Here is a 19,585-nt window from a genome sequence, read left to right as displayed (position 1 = left end):
TTGAACATATTGATTAGGAAAAAGTCTTATTATTATTACTATTATTTTTAATTTTTAAGCTTATCAAAACTACCCCTTTCAAGTATTGATGATTATTATGCCTTCAGGACACAAATCAAATCACAATAAACTAGGATTCGCACTAATAAGTTGTGAAGTTAATTCCTTACTTTGCGCAATAAAACAAAATCTACACCTATAATTTACTTTTTTTGTCAAAATCGAAGGCACAAACGACAAAAAATCACGGAAAAATAGTAATTTCAAATATGGATGATTATTGACTTAAAAACTATTATCTCCAAGTCAAGAGAAAACTGAAACAAGAATGTAAAAAGAAAAAGAAAAAAGAAAAAAAAAACTACTGTAAACAGTAACAAGAATAATGTGAAATTAGAATAAGAACTCCCTGCCTACAAATAGGAAACGAATACACTAAATATATCATATAATATACAGCTAATACATACAATGGGGATATCTGGATAATATACTCATGCACCATAATAATACTACTCTGGGGACTGGCAGATCTGGAGGATTATAAATCATATGCAAATCCGTTTCTGACACTCACTCTTCATCGGACGGCCGACTTGTCGATTTCCTGACAGCGTACAATTCCACCAGCTCCACCATAGCACAACCATCTTTGACTACCCTTGTTCATATTCCATCTTACTCTATGCATTGCAACTATCTTTGGAGGAAAAACTTCCATTTCAACCATCTCATCTTTTTCTACCTTCTCTGGCTCTTCATCTCGGCAAACTAGTGCCTGATCAGCTTTCTGCTTTTTCTTGCTGCTTGCCTGAGCTTTTGGTCTTTGTTTGGTCGTCTGCGACGTACCCGGGTCCTCCGATCCAAATTCAGTTCCCGGATCGTTGCCATAACACAGTGCTGAAACAAAATGGAAAATTAGATGAAGATGCTGCAGAAAGATGACAAACAGGTATGATAAAGCTCACCTAGGGGTTGATCGTCTGATGTTTGAGCTTTCCCCGTTTGCTCCTTTGCTCTTTTTTCCTGATTTGATACAGATAAGAATCCACGTATGGTTCTTGGGGCATTACCCCACTCACTCAATGACTTCTTCATTGGGTATGGAATATCAGGCAATGGGCTAATTACTGTAAGAGCTGAATCTTCCTCGGACAACGACCCACACAGAAAATGTGGCGCTCGGTTTCGCAAAGGATCTTTCTCCACCGCTTTGTATGTAAGCTGCACAATTGTAACATGATCAGGTCCTTCAACCTTTGAGGAAGCCGGAAGTTTTCAGTGTGCAATGTGCATTGACTAACAGACACGATAGTATACAAATTCTTGCTATCAGTAGGAGCTGATTAGTTAATGTAATGTAATGTTCTATTCCTGACTACTCAAAACTCACGCTGAAGAATGACGTGGAAAAAGAAAGTGATGTGGAATAGAACCATGCCAGTATATTACCAGGAAGACAAAACATTTATGTACAGCAGGTATGGTTATCATGATGAAGCCTTCCAAACTAGAAAGCAATTCAAACTCATCCGGTAGTTTGTTATATTTATTTCCTTAAAACTTTTCCTTATAGGCAGGCATCCACAGTACACGAGACTTTCTGCGTTGCAAAGTTTAAACTTAATGTTTCTTTCATTCGAATCCTATTCAACTCCCACCCCAAAAAGAACTTAATATTTATTTCAGGATTACCCTCAGATTTTTTAAACTTGGAAGTAAGCAGAATTAGGAGGCACCATCCAATATTATCAAGCATTCATTGTCTGAGCATGTTAACGCTAACTTCTTGTCGCTTGAGATGTTTTTGTTCAGGTACCCAACATCCTAGCCTGTCAAATACAGATAAAGGTTCTAGTCACAGAATTTTCTTTCCACTTTTTAAACACACAGTGATCACATGGTATTTCTAAACGCAGCCCACTTAGAACCAGTCTGATTTTGTTAACTAAACAATACTACCTCCAATTACTCCCTCCTGATGAATAAAAACCAAATTTATGATTTTTCCATCATTTTGCCGATATCTGGAGGAATGATAATCTGTTCAGAACCAATGTGCAACTTCTATTTGCACCAGGAGAAAGCTTTACAGAAATAAAATATCACAGGCATTCAGACATATCCAATATTTAGTACAGTAAGCATTAAATGAGGAAATAACAACAAAGAGAACATGACAGAAAAAGATGTAACAAGAAGTTGAAAACCCCACCTGGAAGCGGAGAACCGTTCCATCTTCACAACAATATGCAACCATGCCTAAACAATTAAAATGAAATCTGTAAATGCTAAGGAAGAAAATGGTCTATAATGACTGAGACATTATATCACAAAAACACATTACTTTCCCAGATGGATGGTCCTAAAGAGAGCTGTTCCTCCAGCAATTTTTTCTTTTTCTTCATTTCTAGCAGTAAGAGGTGGGTATTACAGACTGACTAATTATCCCCTTAAACTTTTGCAGTTTTATAAACACTAATACTTCTCTAGGAAAACTAAACACCCCCACCCCCTTCATATTCAAGATGACCTCTCCTCTTAATGAGTTACAGTACTTACTAATTATCCCCTTAAACTAAGTTTTAGATAACCATTTATCTCAAACTGCATGGATATCCCTACCCACCTCATTGGACCAAATATTAATCATTGTGATCATTGCCAAATCCTTTGGCAATACAATGTCTCCATCAGTCAACATGACCAAAATCTTCTTTTCCACCTTAACCACAACAACTACCACCCTTAAGCACATATTGGCATTATCAATGCCAATTATGCCATCTAAGATTGACCATCCAAAATTAACTTAGAGACCTTCATCAACAGAGTAAAACCACACCGCCAACATTCAGCAGGTTGTCATGCCTTCCATGATTTATGAAGTACTTTAGAGCTGCTTTCTAATATTCAGCATTACCATTCATTTTTGAAGTCATACTAGCCAATGGTTTCATTACTGCTATTAATGGGACTAGCATTGTTACCCTTGTCTCCATCATTTTGTATATACCCTCATTCCCTTTTAATTTCTTATGTATTAATAACCTTAATAAACACCTATTAACAAAAAAAAAAAGAAAAAGAAAAAGAGAAAGAGAAAAAAAGTGAAAAGAGTGTTTAGGTATCCAAAGAAAATCTTTATACTTGTGCTAAGAGAACAGTCAAACTACAAACATGTAACAATAATATCATAAAGCTACCTGTTGGTCGTGAAACTTGAACACTCCATATTGCGAATGGTGAACAGTAGTAACTGTGGAATCCTTGCTGTTGGGTTCCAACAAATGGTTTTCCAGAAACAGGAACATCATATGCAGCCTTCACCAAACTGAGGATCCTTAGGGTACCATCATCAACAGATACAATAATACATCTAGAAGCATAAGGTACCACAAATTCAGAAAACAGGAAGAAAATATTAAACATAAAAGGGATAGATATGTTTCACCTAACTAAAAAATGTCAACACATACCTCGGATCTGGAAGCCAGTCCAAACTATACACGGTCCGCTGCACTGTATTCAGGTCCCACAGAGGGCGGAAAGGATCACTGGAAACAACAAAGAACTTTCCATAAATACTCAAGCACAAATATTTATTATATAAGTTAGGCAGGTTACGGGATATTCTGAATCAGGAAAAGAAAAGCAGATTTTTTCTCCAGTCCTTGCATTTTTTCCCTTTCATTTGTTTTATAAAAAAAAATAGACAACATATCAAACCTTAATACCGCTATATGGAGTCAGCTACATGAATTATAGCTCACCAATCATTTCTATCTATAGTCTTGTCTTTTGTGAGACCATTATATTTTATAAATAAGCATTTTAAACAATATTTTAAACTACGGCTCCATTTATTTTTGACATATATATTTTTTAGTAAAATATTTCTAAAGAAAAAATGTCCTATATCAAAATGTAAAAATTACACACCTAAATTTTTTTTTAGTTTAGCCTCCATTTGTTTTGACATAAAATATTTATAAGCAAAAGATATTTTATACTAAAATATAAAAGTTCAAATACGTAAAAAAAAATTTGGAATCTTCATGCCTAAAATTTTTTTACATCAAAATATGAAAAATTACAAAAAAGTATTTTTGCATCTTTTGTTTCATTTTATTTCTTCCTCTAATCTACTTTCTTATTCAAAGGGGAGGGGCAGGAAAAAGACAAATATATAAAAATACAAGTAAACGAAATTAATAAATCAAAATTATAAAATAACATAAATTTTTAAATAAAAACAACCTAACAAAAGGTGATAAAAAAAAAAACCTGAAAACTAAAAACTTCAAGTGCTATTAAATGCACATTAACATAAAAAAACAAATTTATTTTCAACTCTAAGGACCTTTGGACTGTTTCAGAACTTTTCAACTTGATTAAAATAAAATAACTCTTTCTCCATACAAAAAATGAACCATCTTTATTTGTCGCAAAACAATATTATTTACATTAAACTATGAAGCATGGATATGGACATGAGGACATAGGACACAGCATTTTTCAAAAAAGTAGGACATGACATAGTTGAGATACGTATTAATTTTTATATTTTTAAACCATAATAAAATATCAAAAGATTCAAAACTCACAAATATGCATTTAAAATTCATAAGACAAAATTCCAAATGAGTAGCTCTAATCTAATTAGCAATCACCTCACAATTCAGTTGTCTTCGCCCCCTCACAATCCGGTCAATGTTTAAAGACCAAAGATTAGAAGTGTGAAGGGTATCAAAACTGAATAGTAATGCAATCAAAATAAGGAAAAACAAAAGAATCATGCAATTGCCAAGTTGTGAAACTAAAGAGTCAAAAAGAAAACCCCTACTTTTTAGTCTTCGAAGTGTTTGCATAGGGGACCGTGTGTGCACTATGCATATCCCCTTACATATCCTTTTAAAAAATTTTGAGGAAGTGTTGGACATGCCAGGTGGGTGTGTTGCAAGTGTTTGATACACCAATGACACTGGTATGACAACCCTAGGAAGTGTCCACACTTTATAGACTACTGTAAATAGAAAACAAGGATGATAATAGATGGAAGTGGAAGTACAATTCTTTTTTTTCTTTTTTTTTTACCGTATGTCCCAAAACTTAAGGCCTCTGTGCCCAGCTGTTACAATAACATTTGCACTCTCGGGATCACTGCAGTTCAGGAAAGAAACATTTAACAGAAGCAAAAAGCAAAAGATAAATCAGGAAAAAAATATAATAATCAAAGAAAGGACTTGAACAATTTAGTATCATGATTAATGTTTAATCTACTTAATAGGTACAAAAGTAAAGACAAAGGTCACTTGATATAACAAAAGAACTTTTAATTGGTTAACCAACCACCAACAGAACTTGATTACAGGAGATGCAGGAGTAATTTACTGTCAAATGTGAAATCTAGATGCAGCAGATTACCTCCTGTCATGAATGAGTCCTCAGATTCTGTTGATTCTAATAGCCTGAATTTTCATTAAGTATAACTTAAATTCTCCAAATAGGCCAGATTCTAGGAGTTCTGGGGTGGGAGAAGCAGATTCTTTTCACTAAACTGGTTCAAAATCAAGTTTGTTATCCAATGCACGTTAAAAAGTTTGAGCATCCAAATGAACTCTCGTATTTCACCTATGACAGAGGAAGGCATCCTGTGGAAGAAACTATCAGAAGTGATGGGAGGGTTACAAGGCAATGAATACACTGAAAAATGGATACTAAGGAAATAAAGTTGCTCATTGAGGACTTGATGATATGGAATTAAAAGATGTGTAACTTGGAGCAGAGAAATATGAGGATGTCCGTAGAAGCCGAGTTGGATGAAAATAAATGGAAAGGTGCTTGCTGGAGAAAGAAGCAGAAGAAAGGGGTATGGTAAGGGGGAAGACGGAGGTCTGATATGCTAACTTAGATGGAGTTGATTGTTTGGGCACACAGAGAATTTTTCCCATAGAGATAGGGAGATCACACACAAGTTTTTGGCATTTATACTGGTAGTGAATGTCTGTGGCAGTAGATGAATGATAAAGTGCCAATACATCAAGATCTTTGATGCAAGCAATCTGCATATATCGAGAAATTATCAAAAAGATCTAGTGAAGTGGTTCAAAACGTTACCAACCTCTCAAATGGGGCCCAAGCTAGTGCTCTTATAGGAACAGTATCTGCACTGAAGCAAAGCAAAGGTCTCGTATCTGCAGTTAAAGAGGTGCATTAAAGTGTTGAATAAATATCCTTCTATGACTCACAAAAAAGCATTGGTCATATGAATCTGTCTTCAGGAAATTAATATATATTAAGAAACAACGTATACTTTCATTCCATTAGAGTTGCAGAACAGTTACACAAAATCAAATCACAGTTTACCTAAAAAACTTTATTTGACAGAAGAAGCACACGTGTTATCAGTGTGATACTCATTACAGAATTTATGCCAGAATGTTCAGACACCACTGGGAAACAATCAAAGGAAATTGCCAAGAAACTAAGGCAAACTGACTATGAAGTCATTAAAAATATCTTGGAAACTGCATGAACATTTTTATAATTCTGTGTTTAGACAATTTAAGCAAGTACAAAAGAGCCTTCTAAGAATGTTTAAAAATGTCCATCTCCCAAGGGAATGTTTCAGAATTTTCAAATAAGGCATGTATGAAGTTCTTAGAACAATTTACAAACCTTCAAGAAATGTATGATTAGAAAGGGACACTTAAAAAGTTTAGTAGACTTTAATGTTATGGGTTTACTTACCATCCACACTTTCAGTAAAGTTTAGTTAACATGCCACTACCGTATTAACATTCAAGAATAATTGTACTACTAAACTAATTGGTTGGTTTTGGTAGATAGCAATTAGGACAGATATTTAGAGCATTTAATGCAACTATGCCAAGTTAATACAGGAAGCCTGATACACTACCTTTTTTCTTTGTGTGTGTGTGTATGAGGTATCAATTCCTGCTAAGAAAATGAGATTTTCATTACTTCTAGTCATTCATTGCAACAATTCCTAGAAATTGCATGCAAATTTTTCAAAGCTATTATAATTTTTTTTTTATGTGCAAAACTCAACTTCCATACCTTCACACTTTAGACCATTAAATCTTCAAAGTTATCCAATTGAATTCGCCTTACCAATTCAACAGCTCCCTATTTTGTACTCAAGTTCCAATCAAGCATTCATTATCTTCTTTTTTTTTTCTGTAAATACATCCATTATCTTTTGTAAGTACCTGTTGAAGCCAAGTCTTAAATTATATTTACTATTATTGTTTTAACTTTGAAGGAAGGACTCTCCCAAAGAGAGATATTAGGTTTTCCATTCACTTCCTGATCATCTACCCACTTTCTGATCCACTGTTTTGGTGGTGCTTGTAACTAACATTTCCCTCGTCTCTTGTATCTGCTCCCTATCCTAGTAGATAAACAAAACCCAGCTGAATTGCTCAGGTTGCCCAAAGGTTTAAGGTTTAAGTCCAATACAGATAAACTGCAAACTTAAACCCTTCATGTTTGCATCCCATAATCAGCCCCCTTTTCCTCATGGTGCATGCTCCATGAAGTCTACCTAATCCAAGGACAGGATGTACATGTTGTGGTTGTGTGCACATTAAAGCGCACCCCCCCCCCCCCCCCAAAAAAAAAAAAAAAAAAAAAAAACAGAAAGGAGGGAAAAAAAAAAAAAAAAACTCTGGCCTCTACACTATTAAGGTAGTATTTGTTAAAATGAGTAATATAAGATTATATCAAGATAAAGTTAGAATGCTTTCTGGAACAAGATATAAAATGGTCAAGATAAAGCTGTGAAGCATTCCAAAATTTTTATCAAACAATTTGTTAAATTTTTTGGAAAGCACTGGAAGATATATGGGTCCAATACATGCTTATCTAGAGAGGAGTGAGATAAGCATATTTGCAAAATGCCAAATAAGAAGTCACGTGACTTATTTTCCAAGGTCGCTTGATAAGTTTAATAAACACATTAAAAAGGACAAAAGTTTGGAATGCTTTCCATATCTTATATTTTTCGATCTATATCTTGGTTAACAAACACTATCTAAGAAGATATTCCCAAATAAAAAATTGAGGTACAATGTCACTACCTTCAGATATACCACTAGCAGAGAACTTCCACAAGGCAACCTGATCATACCCAAAAATATCTTTAATTAGGATGCCATACTGGTAATGAATTCAAAGGAGATAAAAAAATTGCAGGAAGCTTAAAGCAGAAGAAATTTCAACCAGTTACTTGCCTTGCTATATTTTAGGGGGGAGTAATGACTAGTATCAATACAATGAATGAAAGATAGGAACAGATGATAAGCCTTAGTGCAATTCTGAACTGCCTAACGGGCTCTTTCTCGAGGACAAGGTAAAGTTAATTCATCCTTCTGCCTTTAGCTAATAGTATTAAGAACAAGCTTAAAGATTCCTCCCCATCTCATTATCATACAAGTCTCTACTTCAGTTGTACGTACAGATCCTCATCTATTAAATGATCAATTAATTGAAAGGTCGACATGAAATTACTAAACAATATTTTCACACCCCTTTTGAGACAAAAGTTCCTCGAAAGGACTGTCTAGGAACATGGCCTAAACTCATTCACACTGTGATGGCCTTGATGTTCCAAAATGTTCCCCAGGGAGAATCCCTCCACATAAAGGGAGAGGTGAAGATAGACTTCATATAATTCAAGGAACTGCTCAATAAGATGACACTGCAAAAATAAACATTGTCTGAGACATTTCCCTGCTGAGATAACCCAAAAGTAACTTACCTCCTCAAAACTCCACTAAGCTTAAATCCAATGCCACAACCCCACCGCCACACCCAATAAACAGAAAGGTAAATAGAAGTACAATAATTGACCTTTCAACTAGCACTATAACTCATGAGTGCCAACTAAAAGAAAAATAACACTTTTTTTCTCTTTTTTTTTTTTTCTTTAAAGAGTAGTGCAAACATTACCACTCCATCGTGACATCCAGCCAGAATTAAATCATGAGGAGATGACGTAGACCACTCCACTGTTAGAGGAATGCTGTAACAAGATAGTGCAGATGAATACCAATGGGTAAAATGAAGTAAACCATGAAATAAACATCTCAAACAACATGTCAAGCAAAATTAACGAGCTTTTACAAAAACAACAACAACATATAAAAGCCTTAATCCTTCTAGGTGCAGTTGGTGACAGGAATTCTAGCTTGCAAAATCAACAAGCTATTAGGGAGAAAGAACTTTTACAGCAGAAAAAAAAAAAAATCTTTGTAAAAAGTTTATCGCATCAGCTCTTGTATGTGTCTTCCCTTAGAAGGTTTTGCTTAGAAATACCATACAAATTAACAGTGTGTGAAACAGAAGGTCAAATATCTAATGTGCAGTGGGCAAAGCACAACACACAAGGAACATTTTTTTTTTTTTCCGGGGTGGGGGGGGGGGGGGGGTTGAAGGAGGGTTGGGTTTGGAAGGGAACGGAGGAGGGAGGGTTGGAAAATCACGAGCACCCTATGGAACCACAATCCATTCTGTGCTGAATTTTTGCCCCAAGTTGTGACATAGATCTACCCCAAATTAAAGGAAATATGACTAAGAATTTTTTAAAAAAGAAATCTAGGTTGCTCGAATCAAAGGAGCACGAAACCTAGGGATGTGAAACTAATGCAAGGGAAAAATACAAAACACACAAATTGTGAACCCAAACCCATATTCAATAACATAACAAGCAATGAACTAGGAAACATTATAGATGGTCAGCAGACGAAACCAAATTTTAGCATACGGTTTAGGTAATGTGCAAGAATGGCAGCTGAACAAAGTCTTATATTGAAATGGCAAGAATGTATCCTATGCACAAGAAAATACCATGGCTCAAAAAGAAGGTCCCGTTTGGTAATTTTAGTTGTCAGTGACATATAGGCAGATATACAACATAACAAAGTTTCAATTGCAAGTTGGAAATTTATAAACCAATTCTCATTAACATTCATTATAAAAACTTCGCTATGCCATATCTCAATAATTACCCCAACATGTTTTCTGGAAGAACATTCTGGCCATCAACCACATAGAAAAATTAGTATATAAACTTGAGGAAGAGAAACTTCATAAAACCTTAGCCTAGTACCCTGTAGGTGATATATTTCATACCAAGTTTTTCATCAGAAGTCCTCTTTTGGGATATCAATCCCCACAACAACTTAGCACAAGCCCATAGCATAAAACTTTCAGATTATGTCTTTCTAGTTTCAGTATAATACAGAGACCACATTGAGTTTCATATCAATAGAGCCAAAATTATCAAATTAAATTTCAAATCAAACTACCTCTGTCTGTCACCACATTTCAATTTTGAACATCTGAAGATGGGCTCCAGTTTGACAAAACGAGGATCAGTTCCCTCCTCCTGACAGCCAGAAAAGATCACATTCATCGTTTGAGGAAGAGGAACATCCCACCTGCATTTTTTAAGTTTGAGCATTAGACATTGGGCAGAGAAATATTCTTTCTTGTTATATAAGAGTATGCAGGAAAACCATTAGCAATCAATGTCATAGACCATATCTGATATTAATAGAGAGCCCTGTATTTACACTATGCACTTGAGCTTCCTTAAATACAGAATACAGACGGCAAGCACGTAGGCACCCTCCATTCAGTATTCAGTTACAGCTCCAAGAAATTTAACAAAAAAACTCAACGATTGGTAGGTCCAATTTTTTTTTCTTTGGAAGGCCATGGGAATTAACTTATATATTGTCGGTCATTTCAAAGAGTAAGAACCATGGGAGAAATGACTGCAAATAATTTATTTTTTTTCCTTTTCGGAAGAATAATAATTATTATTTTTTACATCAGTAAGTTACTACAGATAGATGTAATGTTAGACGAATTAGAAATAAGAAACAAAAACAATAAAAGATACAAAACATACCAACATGACAAGTTTTAGAAAGACAGGAAACCAACACAACAGGAACAAGGGTGGAAAATATATGCATATTTAACAAAAATGACAACAATCACAAGCCTTAATTCCACTAGGAGTGGTCAGCTACATCAATTATAGATCTCCAATCATATCTATCTGAGGCCATATCCTCTATAAGGTCATTATATCTAATGTCATGTCTAAGGGTTACCCGCCAAGTTCTCTTTGGTCTCCCTCTCCCTCTTTTGCTTCAAATTTCCTCCATTTCATCCATCAACAACTGCTTCTTTTGATCTTCTTCTCACATATCCAAACCATCTTAATCGTGATTCTCTCATCTTATCTTTAGTAAGTGCCACTCCAACCTTATTATGAATGATAAGGTTTCTTATTTTGTCTTTTCATGGATGAAGTCATATCCACAGTAACTTTCTCATTTTAGTTATACTTATATTTTGCACATTTTTGAACTTAACTACCCAGCATTTTGAGTGACAAGACAAATATGGTTTTATAGTCGAATGATAAAACTTCCCTTTTAGTTTTAAAGAACTTCTTTTTGTTGTTATAGCGACACCAAAAAAAAAAAAGTTCTAAAACTTCATTATAACACCAAAATGCCAATATTTGTCCTACTTTAGGATGTGTATCCCTAAAATACTGACAGTGCATCCCACTGTACAAACAGTGTCTTTTGGGGAAAATAAAAGGGCATCCCAAATGCACAAGGCTCCCTACTTTGAGAGGGTTGTTTCTGTATAGCGAGTGACAACACATATCTCTATTTCTGTGCGACACCTAGTACATTTAGGCTAACCTTGGTAAAGTGGCTGTGCTTCCTAAGATGTGAGGGATCATTTAAGATTAGGTTTTCCAAAGATATTGGGAAGACTTGAAGAAATCAGACAGACAGACACAATGTGCAGGAGAAATCAGAATTGCAAAACAAAGAAACATTAGAGAGTTGAAAGAGAAACAGAGTTGAAAGAGAAACTTAACACTTCCAAAGCTCCATTTCCAAGCAAGACAGCAAGATATCCCATTCTGTGTTTGGCTTCATTGCCATAAACATTGGGTCGCCATTTCACATCCCATGCCACTTTCCCATTGTGAGCCAAGCATAACACCATTCTAGGCAATGCAACATCCATGGGAATGACACAATTAGTAGCATCACTCCCGGAGAGACCAGCTTTAGGCACATTCTCGCTTGACTCCATAGGATCCAGTCAGAGTTTGAGAGTATCATTGGATTATTGGGAAAAGATTCTTGATGCTCATTTTGTGCCAATGAAGACAGATCATTTTCAGCGTGATCTTTATGGGAACCAGTTGAAACCATATCTAGGGAAAGCAAGTTGCAGGAATTTTCCAGAAGCTGGACAGAAAGATCTTGAAGATGGTGATCGTTGCTATTAATATTATCTAGGGGTTCCTCTGCTGCCTTCTTTCTGGGTCTCCCTTTCTGCTTTTTGGTTGGAGGTGATTTGACCTCAGGAAGCAAGTTGGATGAGTTTTCAGCAAGGGGTTGCATGTACTGATTATTGCCATTGAGATCATCTAAAGATTCATTTTCTGGATTCTTTCTAGGCCTCCACCTTTGCCTTTTTGATTGAGGTGATTTGACCTTCATTTTCAATGAAGGCAGATCATGTCCGTGCATAGATTCCCTTGTCCTTGCATTATCCTCCAAGCTCCTCACACTCAAAGATGCCAACAATGAATTATCCGCTGAAACTCCTTGGCAGGAATCCTCCCGTTTACTCCCAGAATCATTTTCAGCATGATCTTTATGAACATCGGTCGAAACTATATCTAAGGGAAGCAAGTTGTAGGAGTTTTCAGGAGGTTGGACAGCAAGAGCTTGCAGATGGTGATCGTTGCCGTTAAGATTATCTAGGGATTCATTTTCTGCCTTCTTTCTGGGTCTCCCTCTCTGCTTTTTTGATGGAGGTGATTTGAGCTTGGGAAGAAAGCTGGATAAATTTTCAGGAAATAGATGCGCATGAGGCTGCAAGTACTGATCATTGCCATTGAGGTTATCTCCAGATTCATTTATTGGATTCTTTCTAGGCCTCCCCCTTTGCCTTTTTGATTGAGGTGATTTGACCTTCATTGTCAATGAAGGCAGATCATGTTCGTGCATAGATTCCCTTGTCCTTGCATTATCCTCCAAGCTCCTCACACTCAAAGATGCCAACAATGAATTATCCGCTGAAACTCCTTGGCAGGAATCCTCCGTTTACTCCCAGAATCATTTTCAGCATGATCTTTATGAACATCGGTCGAAACTATATCTAAGGGAAGCAAGTTGTAGGAGTTTTCAGGAGGTTGGACAGCAAGAGCTTGCAGATGGTGATCGTTGCCGTTAAGATTATCTAGGGATTCATTTTCTGCCTTCTTTCTGGATCTCCCCCTCTGCTTTTTTGATGGAGGTGATTTGAGCTTGGGAAGAAAGTTGGATAAACTTTCAGGAAATAGATGCGCATGAGGCTGCAAGTACTGATCATTGCCATTGAGGTTATCTCCAGATTCATTTATTGGATTCTTTCTAGGCCTCCCCCTTTGCCTTTTTGATTGAGGTGATTTGACCTTCATTGTCAATGAAGGCAGATCATGTTCGTGCGTAGATTCCCTTGTCCTTCCATTATCCTCCAAGCTCCTCACACTTGAAGATGCCAACAACGAATTACCCGCCGAAAGTCCTTGGCAGGAATCCTTCCTTTTACTTCCAGAATCATTTTCAGCATGATCTTTATGAACATTTGTTGAAACTATATCTAAGGGAAGCAAGTTGCAGGAGTTTTCAGGAGGTCGGACAGCAAGAGCTTGATGGTGATCATTGCCATTAAGATTATCTAGGGATTCATTTTCTGCCTTCTTTCTGGGTCTCCCCCTCTGCTTTTTTGATGGAGGTGATTTGAGCTTGGGAAGAAAGTTGGATAAATTTTCAGGAAATAGATGCGCATGAGGCTGCAAGTACTGATCATTGCCATTGAGGTTATCTCCAGATTCATTTATTGGATTCTTTCTAGGCCTCCATCTTTGCCTTTTTGATTGCGGTGATCTGACCTTTGTTCTTGTGACACTAGGGCTCTGCTTTGGCTTCTTTGACACCTGAGGCACCTCATCTTCTTTCATACCAGTAGTTAAAATACACCATACCTGAACGAGACCTCTGCCTATAAGGGGGGCACCAATCTTGTGATAAGAAAATTCAGCAGGATGAGCAGCAACAGCAATAAACTGAATTGCAAATTTACCAATAAGAACAGTCGGGTACAAAGTGCAACAGAAGAGTAGAAATTCTAACCAGCAGACCTAAAAACTAGATTTTAAGCACCATTTAGATCCATTTTGTTATACATTCTTTTTCTTTTCCCTCTTCGGATGTGAAATGGGTTTTGCTAGTAATTCAACAACCTCAAAGAGAGAGAGAGAGAGAGAGAGAGAGAGAATAAATGATAAATACCTCACATTTAACATGATGGCCAGACCTTTGATGAACTCTAGGGCACCAATCCAATGCCCACACAGGCCCTCCAACATACATTACAAAGTCTTTTCTGCAAATGAGATGTAATGAGATACAGCCTAATAATGACAAGTGGAATAAAAAGGTACAGGAAGTCTGTAGTTAGGACTTCCTAATACAAGTTGTTCTTCACATATAAGATTAGACTTGAAGCAAAAGCATAGGGGACAGAATGGATAAGATAATAATAACAAAAGAATAAGCAGACAAGCCATGCATGTCCGTCAGTTATATGATATGGAACATGTTTATTGACCGGTATATAGAAGGGGCTTAATAACTGATATACAGATCTAAGACTACGCAACCAGCCATGAGAATTTCCCTAGTGTGCATAATAGGAAATAGATATGATATACATGTTTTGTGTGATGTTTGCCCTTTGGAGGGAGAGGAATAGGAGGGATTTTTGATGATCTTGATTTATTAGTTCATTTTGAAGTTAATCTTTCTTGTGTTTGTAAGAAAACAAAAGAATGGATTGTCAAAGGCATTCCTGTTAAAAATAATAATAAAATAAATCTCACTGTAAGACAAAGTCCATTTCTTTTTGGTTTTGATGAGCTGTATATGTTTGTAGACAGACTTTTTTCTTTTGTTTCACTTTGCTTCGGACATGAGTTTCCTCCATTTTGGCTATTTATATTTGACATATAGTTTATGTATATATAAAAATAAATAAATAAATAAATGTTCTTAATGTTGTGTGATAAGAGTTAAATTGCATCACGTGTGATTACACTACTAGAGTTTTAGGAACTGTAGAGCAACTTTTTTCTTTGTAATTAAACATTCTAACAGCATGTTTGGAACCAATTTATGTAATGGTAAAATCTTTTAAAGATGGGAAGATATCAACTGATTCTGAGGCTAGTTTTGTTGCATGACATGGAATATTGAGCCATTAAATACCAACATAAGCAAAATATGAGTGTAACTAAGAAAAGAATATTACATAGATGTGTGACCATATAAGAAATAGCAGAATTAAAAATGAGATTATTCATAATAAGATTTGAGTGACACTTATAAAAGATAGATATAAGAGACACAATTAAAACAGTTTAGACATGTAAGTAGAAGATCGATAGATAGACGTGAGCAAAGTGGATGGCAAAGAAAAAATTTGTAGCAAGAGGGATTAAAGAACAAAAAAAACTTGATGAGAACCCTTTAAACATTACATAAAATATAATGGTTGTACAGACCATACAATATTAATGGCCATACAGAAGATATAGGCATGAATAAAGATGATTGGAGAGCCAAAACCTCACTCAGTAAAATTAAAGCTTATGAATAGAGATGATGTGCCCATTAATATATCATCATCATAAGCAAATACGAGGGTCACAGCAGTAAAGTATATAGAAATAGAACTGAAAAGGAGCATGAAACAAGCAGATAAAGAATTCTTCTCAAAAAATACATAAAGGAAACTATAATGTATTCCAAATAAAAAATTAAGCCTAAAACTAAAAAACATACCTGGATTCCATAGACATCAAGTTCTTTTCTTCATCCTTCTGCGTCAGTAAGGAAACCAAAGTATAAAAGGGCAGGAAAACTGTACAGATTCTACAAACTATTACAACAAACCAGGCAGGAGTGGAGTGGATAAAACTAAAGCAACCTAAAAATAAATTTCTCAACAAAGAATGTGGAGCTACGTACCCTAGGAACAGTTGCAGCCGAAAATGGAGGTAAAGTTATCCCACTGATAACATCTTTCCCTTGGGGACTACTTTCATTTTGACAAGCAAACTGAACAGCTCTCGGCTGGTAATTAAACTGCCACCATTCTCTGCGTACATGCAAAAACAAGTCAAAAAAAGAAATATTCAGATGGAATCAATGGGCAGATGACGCAAAAAGACCCAAAAATTAAATCAGTATAAATGCCAAGCACTTCAGCATATCATTATCCAACATTACAGAAAAGGCAGAGCTTTGTTTTGCTTACTACAAATTTATTCATCATTGGTAGCCAACATATAATTGTTTAAACCCTAAAAGCATAAACAAGAAATTACGCGCGCATTCACCTTAAGAAAGTGATTGAGGTCGATAAGCGCTCGACTTCGCTCTTTTCCAAACCATCGCACTCTGCCTCTCCACTGACCTTACAGATTCTCTCAATCGCTCTAAAGTGATTCTCAACCGAGCAGTCAAACATCGAAATTGAAATTTCCGGAGGACCATTATCGGCCGGCGCACTCTTCCTGTCCAGTACAGCGGTTTGCTCCTCCTTCCGGCGTTTGCCTCCTTTGTTCTTTGCTCCGACCTTCCCTGTCCTCTTTCCCCTTGCTCGGCTCGCAATCTCTGCAATTTTGGCGTCCAAGTCCACCTCAATGGCTCCTTCCATCCTAGTGCCGAGTCGGATTCTGTAACTTCACGAATAAACCACACTCGCTGAAGAAGTTCTAGAGATTGTTCTAGGGCTCAAGCATCGGGAAAATCAGCAACTTTGCTTCCCATGTAAAGGGAGAGATTATTATTGGGTTAAGGCTTCTAACAACTAGGCATTGTTTTCCGATCCAAATTAGACTGCAGTATACCAGCACGGGTCGGGGGTGGATCCATTTGTATTGGATCGAAATATTTTGTTTTTAGTTTTTGAATATAAAATTTTATATGTTTATATATAATTTAAAAAAAATAAATAAGAATTTACATTCAACAATTAATATAATATAATATTTTAAATTAAATTAATTAACATGTAACTCCATAAAATAAATTAAATTATCACTAAATTCAACATTTAATTTAATATCAAACTTTACCAAACAAGTTAATAATAAAAATATAATATTCAACATTTTTTAATATTTCAAAATATAATTAATAATATCCAATTAATCTAGTCAATTTTTAATCTTAGACTGATCTTTGATCAAATATGTAACACCCCCATTTTTTTCAAACATGCGTTATCTTGAGAATATTTTTTTTTAAACATACATTCAACATAAATCATTCTTGACAATCTCATTCTACCATCTCAGCCTATCAAATTTAAAAATCAATAAGTTAAGACAGGTCACATCACCATAAAATGCAGAAGTGAGATCAAAATCTTAAATGATAGATATTCGTAATTCTTTTATTCATAATATAGAAACCGTACCATTGTTTGACAGGACATCTTCAAAACAAAATATATAGAGATTAATCATTCAGTAACACAACTAAACACCTTGAATATAATCACAATATATGCTAAGGGTTTTCAATAAAATCAATGGCTACATTTCGATAACATCTTTTTCCTTGGCACCATTGCTTTCACCTAGAACGTTTGAATATTCTAGGGATATAGTCCAAATTAAATGTTGAATCATCTAAGTGAAAAGTTCAAAACATTTTCGTAAATATATACAAGACCATGAACAATAGACATATCCCAACATGCTCTAACCCAAGAGAATCTCATATAATGCTTAACCCACAAAAAAATGGCAATCTCTCTAAAGGCAACATAATCACATCAACGCATTGGCATAACACAACCTTATCTTAAGAGGGACAACATGAACGCATCTCTCAGACATTTTGGGAATAATTATTACCATGACAGAGGAGGAGTCAACATCAACACAAAAATTAGACTCACCATAATCACGTCAGAGATTATGTTCTTGCTCAAAAATATCCCAGAAATTAAACACTATCCATTTCCAACACACATGCAATGCCATAACCACAATATATAACAATGCATTACATAAAATGACATTTTTAATGCATGTATTTCAATACATTCGCAAATAAATATTTCAGATGAATTATCCACTGAAATCAACTATTCACGTGTCAAAACCATTGGATGAAACAAAATTAAAAATAAAGTTGAACCACCCACAATAAACTAAGTTAGAGGGACAAATACTTCACCTTAACTGTAATTCAGAATATCTCGATTCTCATGCCAACCTCGAGTCTTAACGGTCTCTAGATATCATATTCATTCAAAAGAATATCAACATCTATTTTTTTTTCATAATTTTTCCTTATTTTTCCCTCAATAATTCCAAAATAAATATATTCTCAAGGTTTTTTTTCCAAATTTTTCTTCACCATAATTCATAAAATATTTTTCTAAAAATATTAAAAAAAATTCTAGAAAATACCTCATCTCCATGCACCCTCATGTGCTAACCATGCACCCTGCTCATGAAGACCTGCGCATGCCCCAATTGTCTTCTCAGGTGAGCCCCTCGCCACCAAAGATTGGAATTTTTGTTCCAACCTTACCACTTTGAAGATCTCTTCAAGTTGATCCTATTGGTACCCTCATTGGCCAGAAAACACCACCAGAAAAGCTTCAAATAGTCAGCCAAAGTCTCGACTCCCACGATCATCTTGACATTTGCATTATGTGTAAAAAAAAATTATAGTTGACACATAAGGTAATTTTTACCCACATTTACGTATGTGGGTAAAATCCCCAAATTCTTATAGTGTACTCGATTTTACTTCAAAACATTCCAAACTTTCAAAATCCTACCCTCTTGACACAAGGAACAAAAACCCTCTAACAATTTTTCTCAAATCACCCACTAAAACCTCGATTTAAAGCTTGAAATTGATGAACAAAACCCTTAGCCATAACCTTTATTTATACTTATTTTTCTACTAAAACGAGTCATTTATTGTCAAATCGAGTTACATCTCCAGCATTAATGGCTTTAGCTAGCCTCTAGAGGTTCGATATGACCCAAAGATTTGCTAAGATTGTCTCGAAATCCCTTCCTATTTTTCCAGCAACTCTCGATCGTGCCTTACCTTATACCGTCCAATCACATCCATTTCTCGGCCCATACTCATCCCAATTCGATCCACCATGCCTTGGGGGCCACTCTTGACCTTAAAATTACCCTCCCAATGATGGAAGGAGATTAATCGGCAGTGGCCATGGCTACTTTTTAGCAAATTACACTTTAGCCCCATTCTTTTTTCTAACTTTCATTTTAACCTTACTTTGCTACCCTTTGAGTTCCTGAAAATTCCACAATGAACCTTATAATTTCCTTTTTCACATTTTATCCCCAAAGTTTCGTTTTACCATTTTCGACCAAGATTCAAAAATTACACTTAGGCCAAAAATA

At 35.5% G+C, this 19,585-nt stretch overlaps 1 protein-coding gene across 1 annotated transcript; it reads right to left on the bottom strand.

Moving 5' to 3' along the window:
• Window positions 1–369: 369 nt before the first annotated feature.
• LOC127788456 (uncharacterized) lies at window positions 370–17,024 on the bottom strand. The gene is given in 17 exon segments (XM_052316729.1): window positions 370–900; window positions 969–1,224; window positions 2,216–2,262; window positions 3,207–3,379; window positions 3,480–3,557; window positions 5,098–5,163; window positions 6,125–6,197; window positions 8,106–8,145; window positions 8,977–9,049; window positions 10,335–10,466; window positions 11,939–12,112; window positions 12,115–13,127; window positions 13,130–14,185; window positions 14,412–14,505; window positions 15,963–16,000; window positions 16,149–16,278; window positions 16,520–17,024. Coding segments are annotated over 17 exon segments (4,083 nt in total). The 5' UTR covers window positions 16,840–17,024; the 3' UTR covers window positions 370–580.
• Window positions 17,025–19,585: the final 2,561 nt, after the last annotated feature.

This window comes from Diospyros lotus, chromosome 13, assembly GCF_014633365.1.
Source record: "Diospyros lotus cultivar Yz01 chromosome 13, ASM1463336v1, whole genome shotgun sequence".
NCBI classification, from domain to species: domain Eukaryota; kingdom Viridiplantae; phylum Streptophyta; class Magnoliopsida; order Ericales; family Ebenaceae; genus Diospyros; species Diospyros lotus.
The sequence above is the reverse complement of the archived record's forward strand: the minus strand, read 5'-3'. Positions and strand labels throughout refer to the sequence as shown.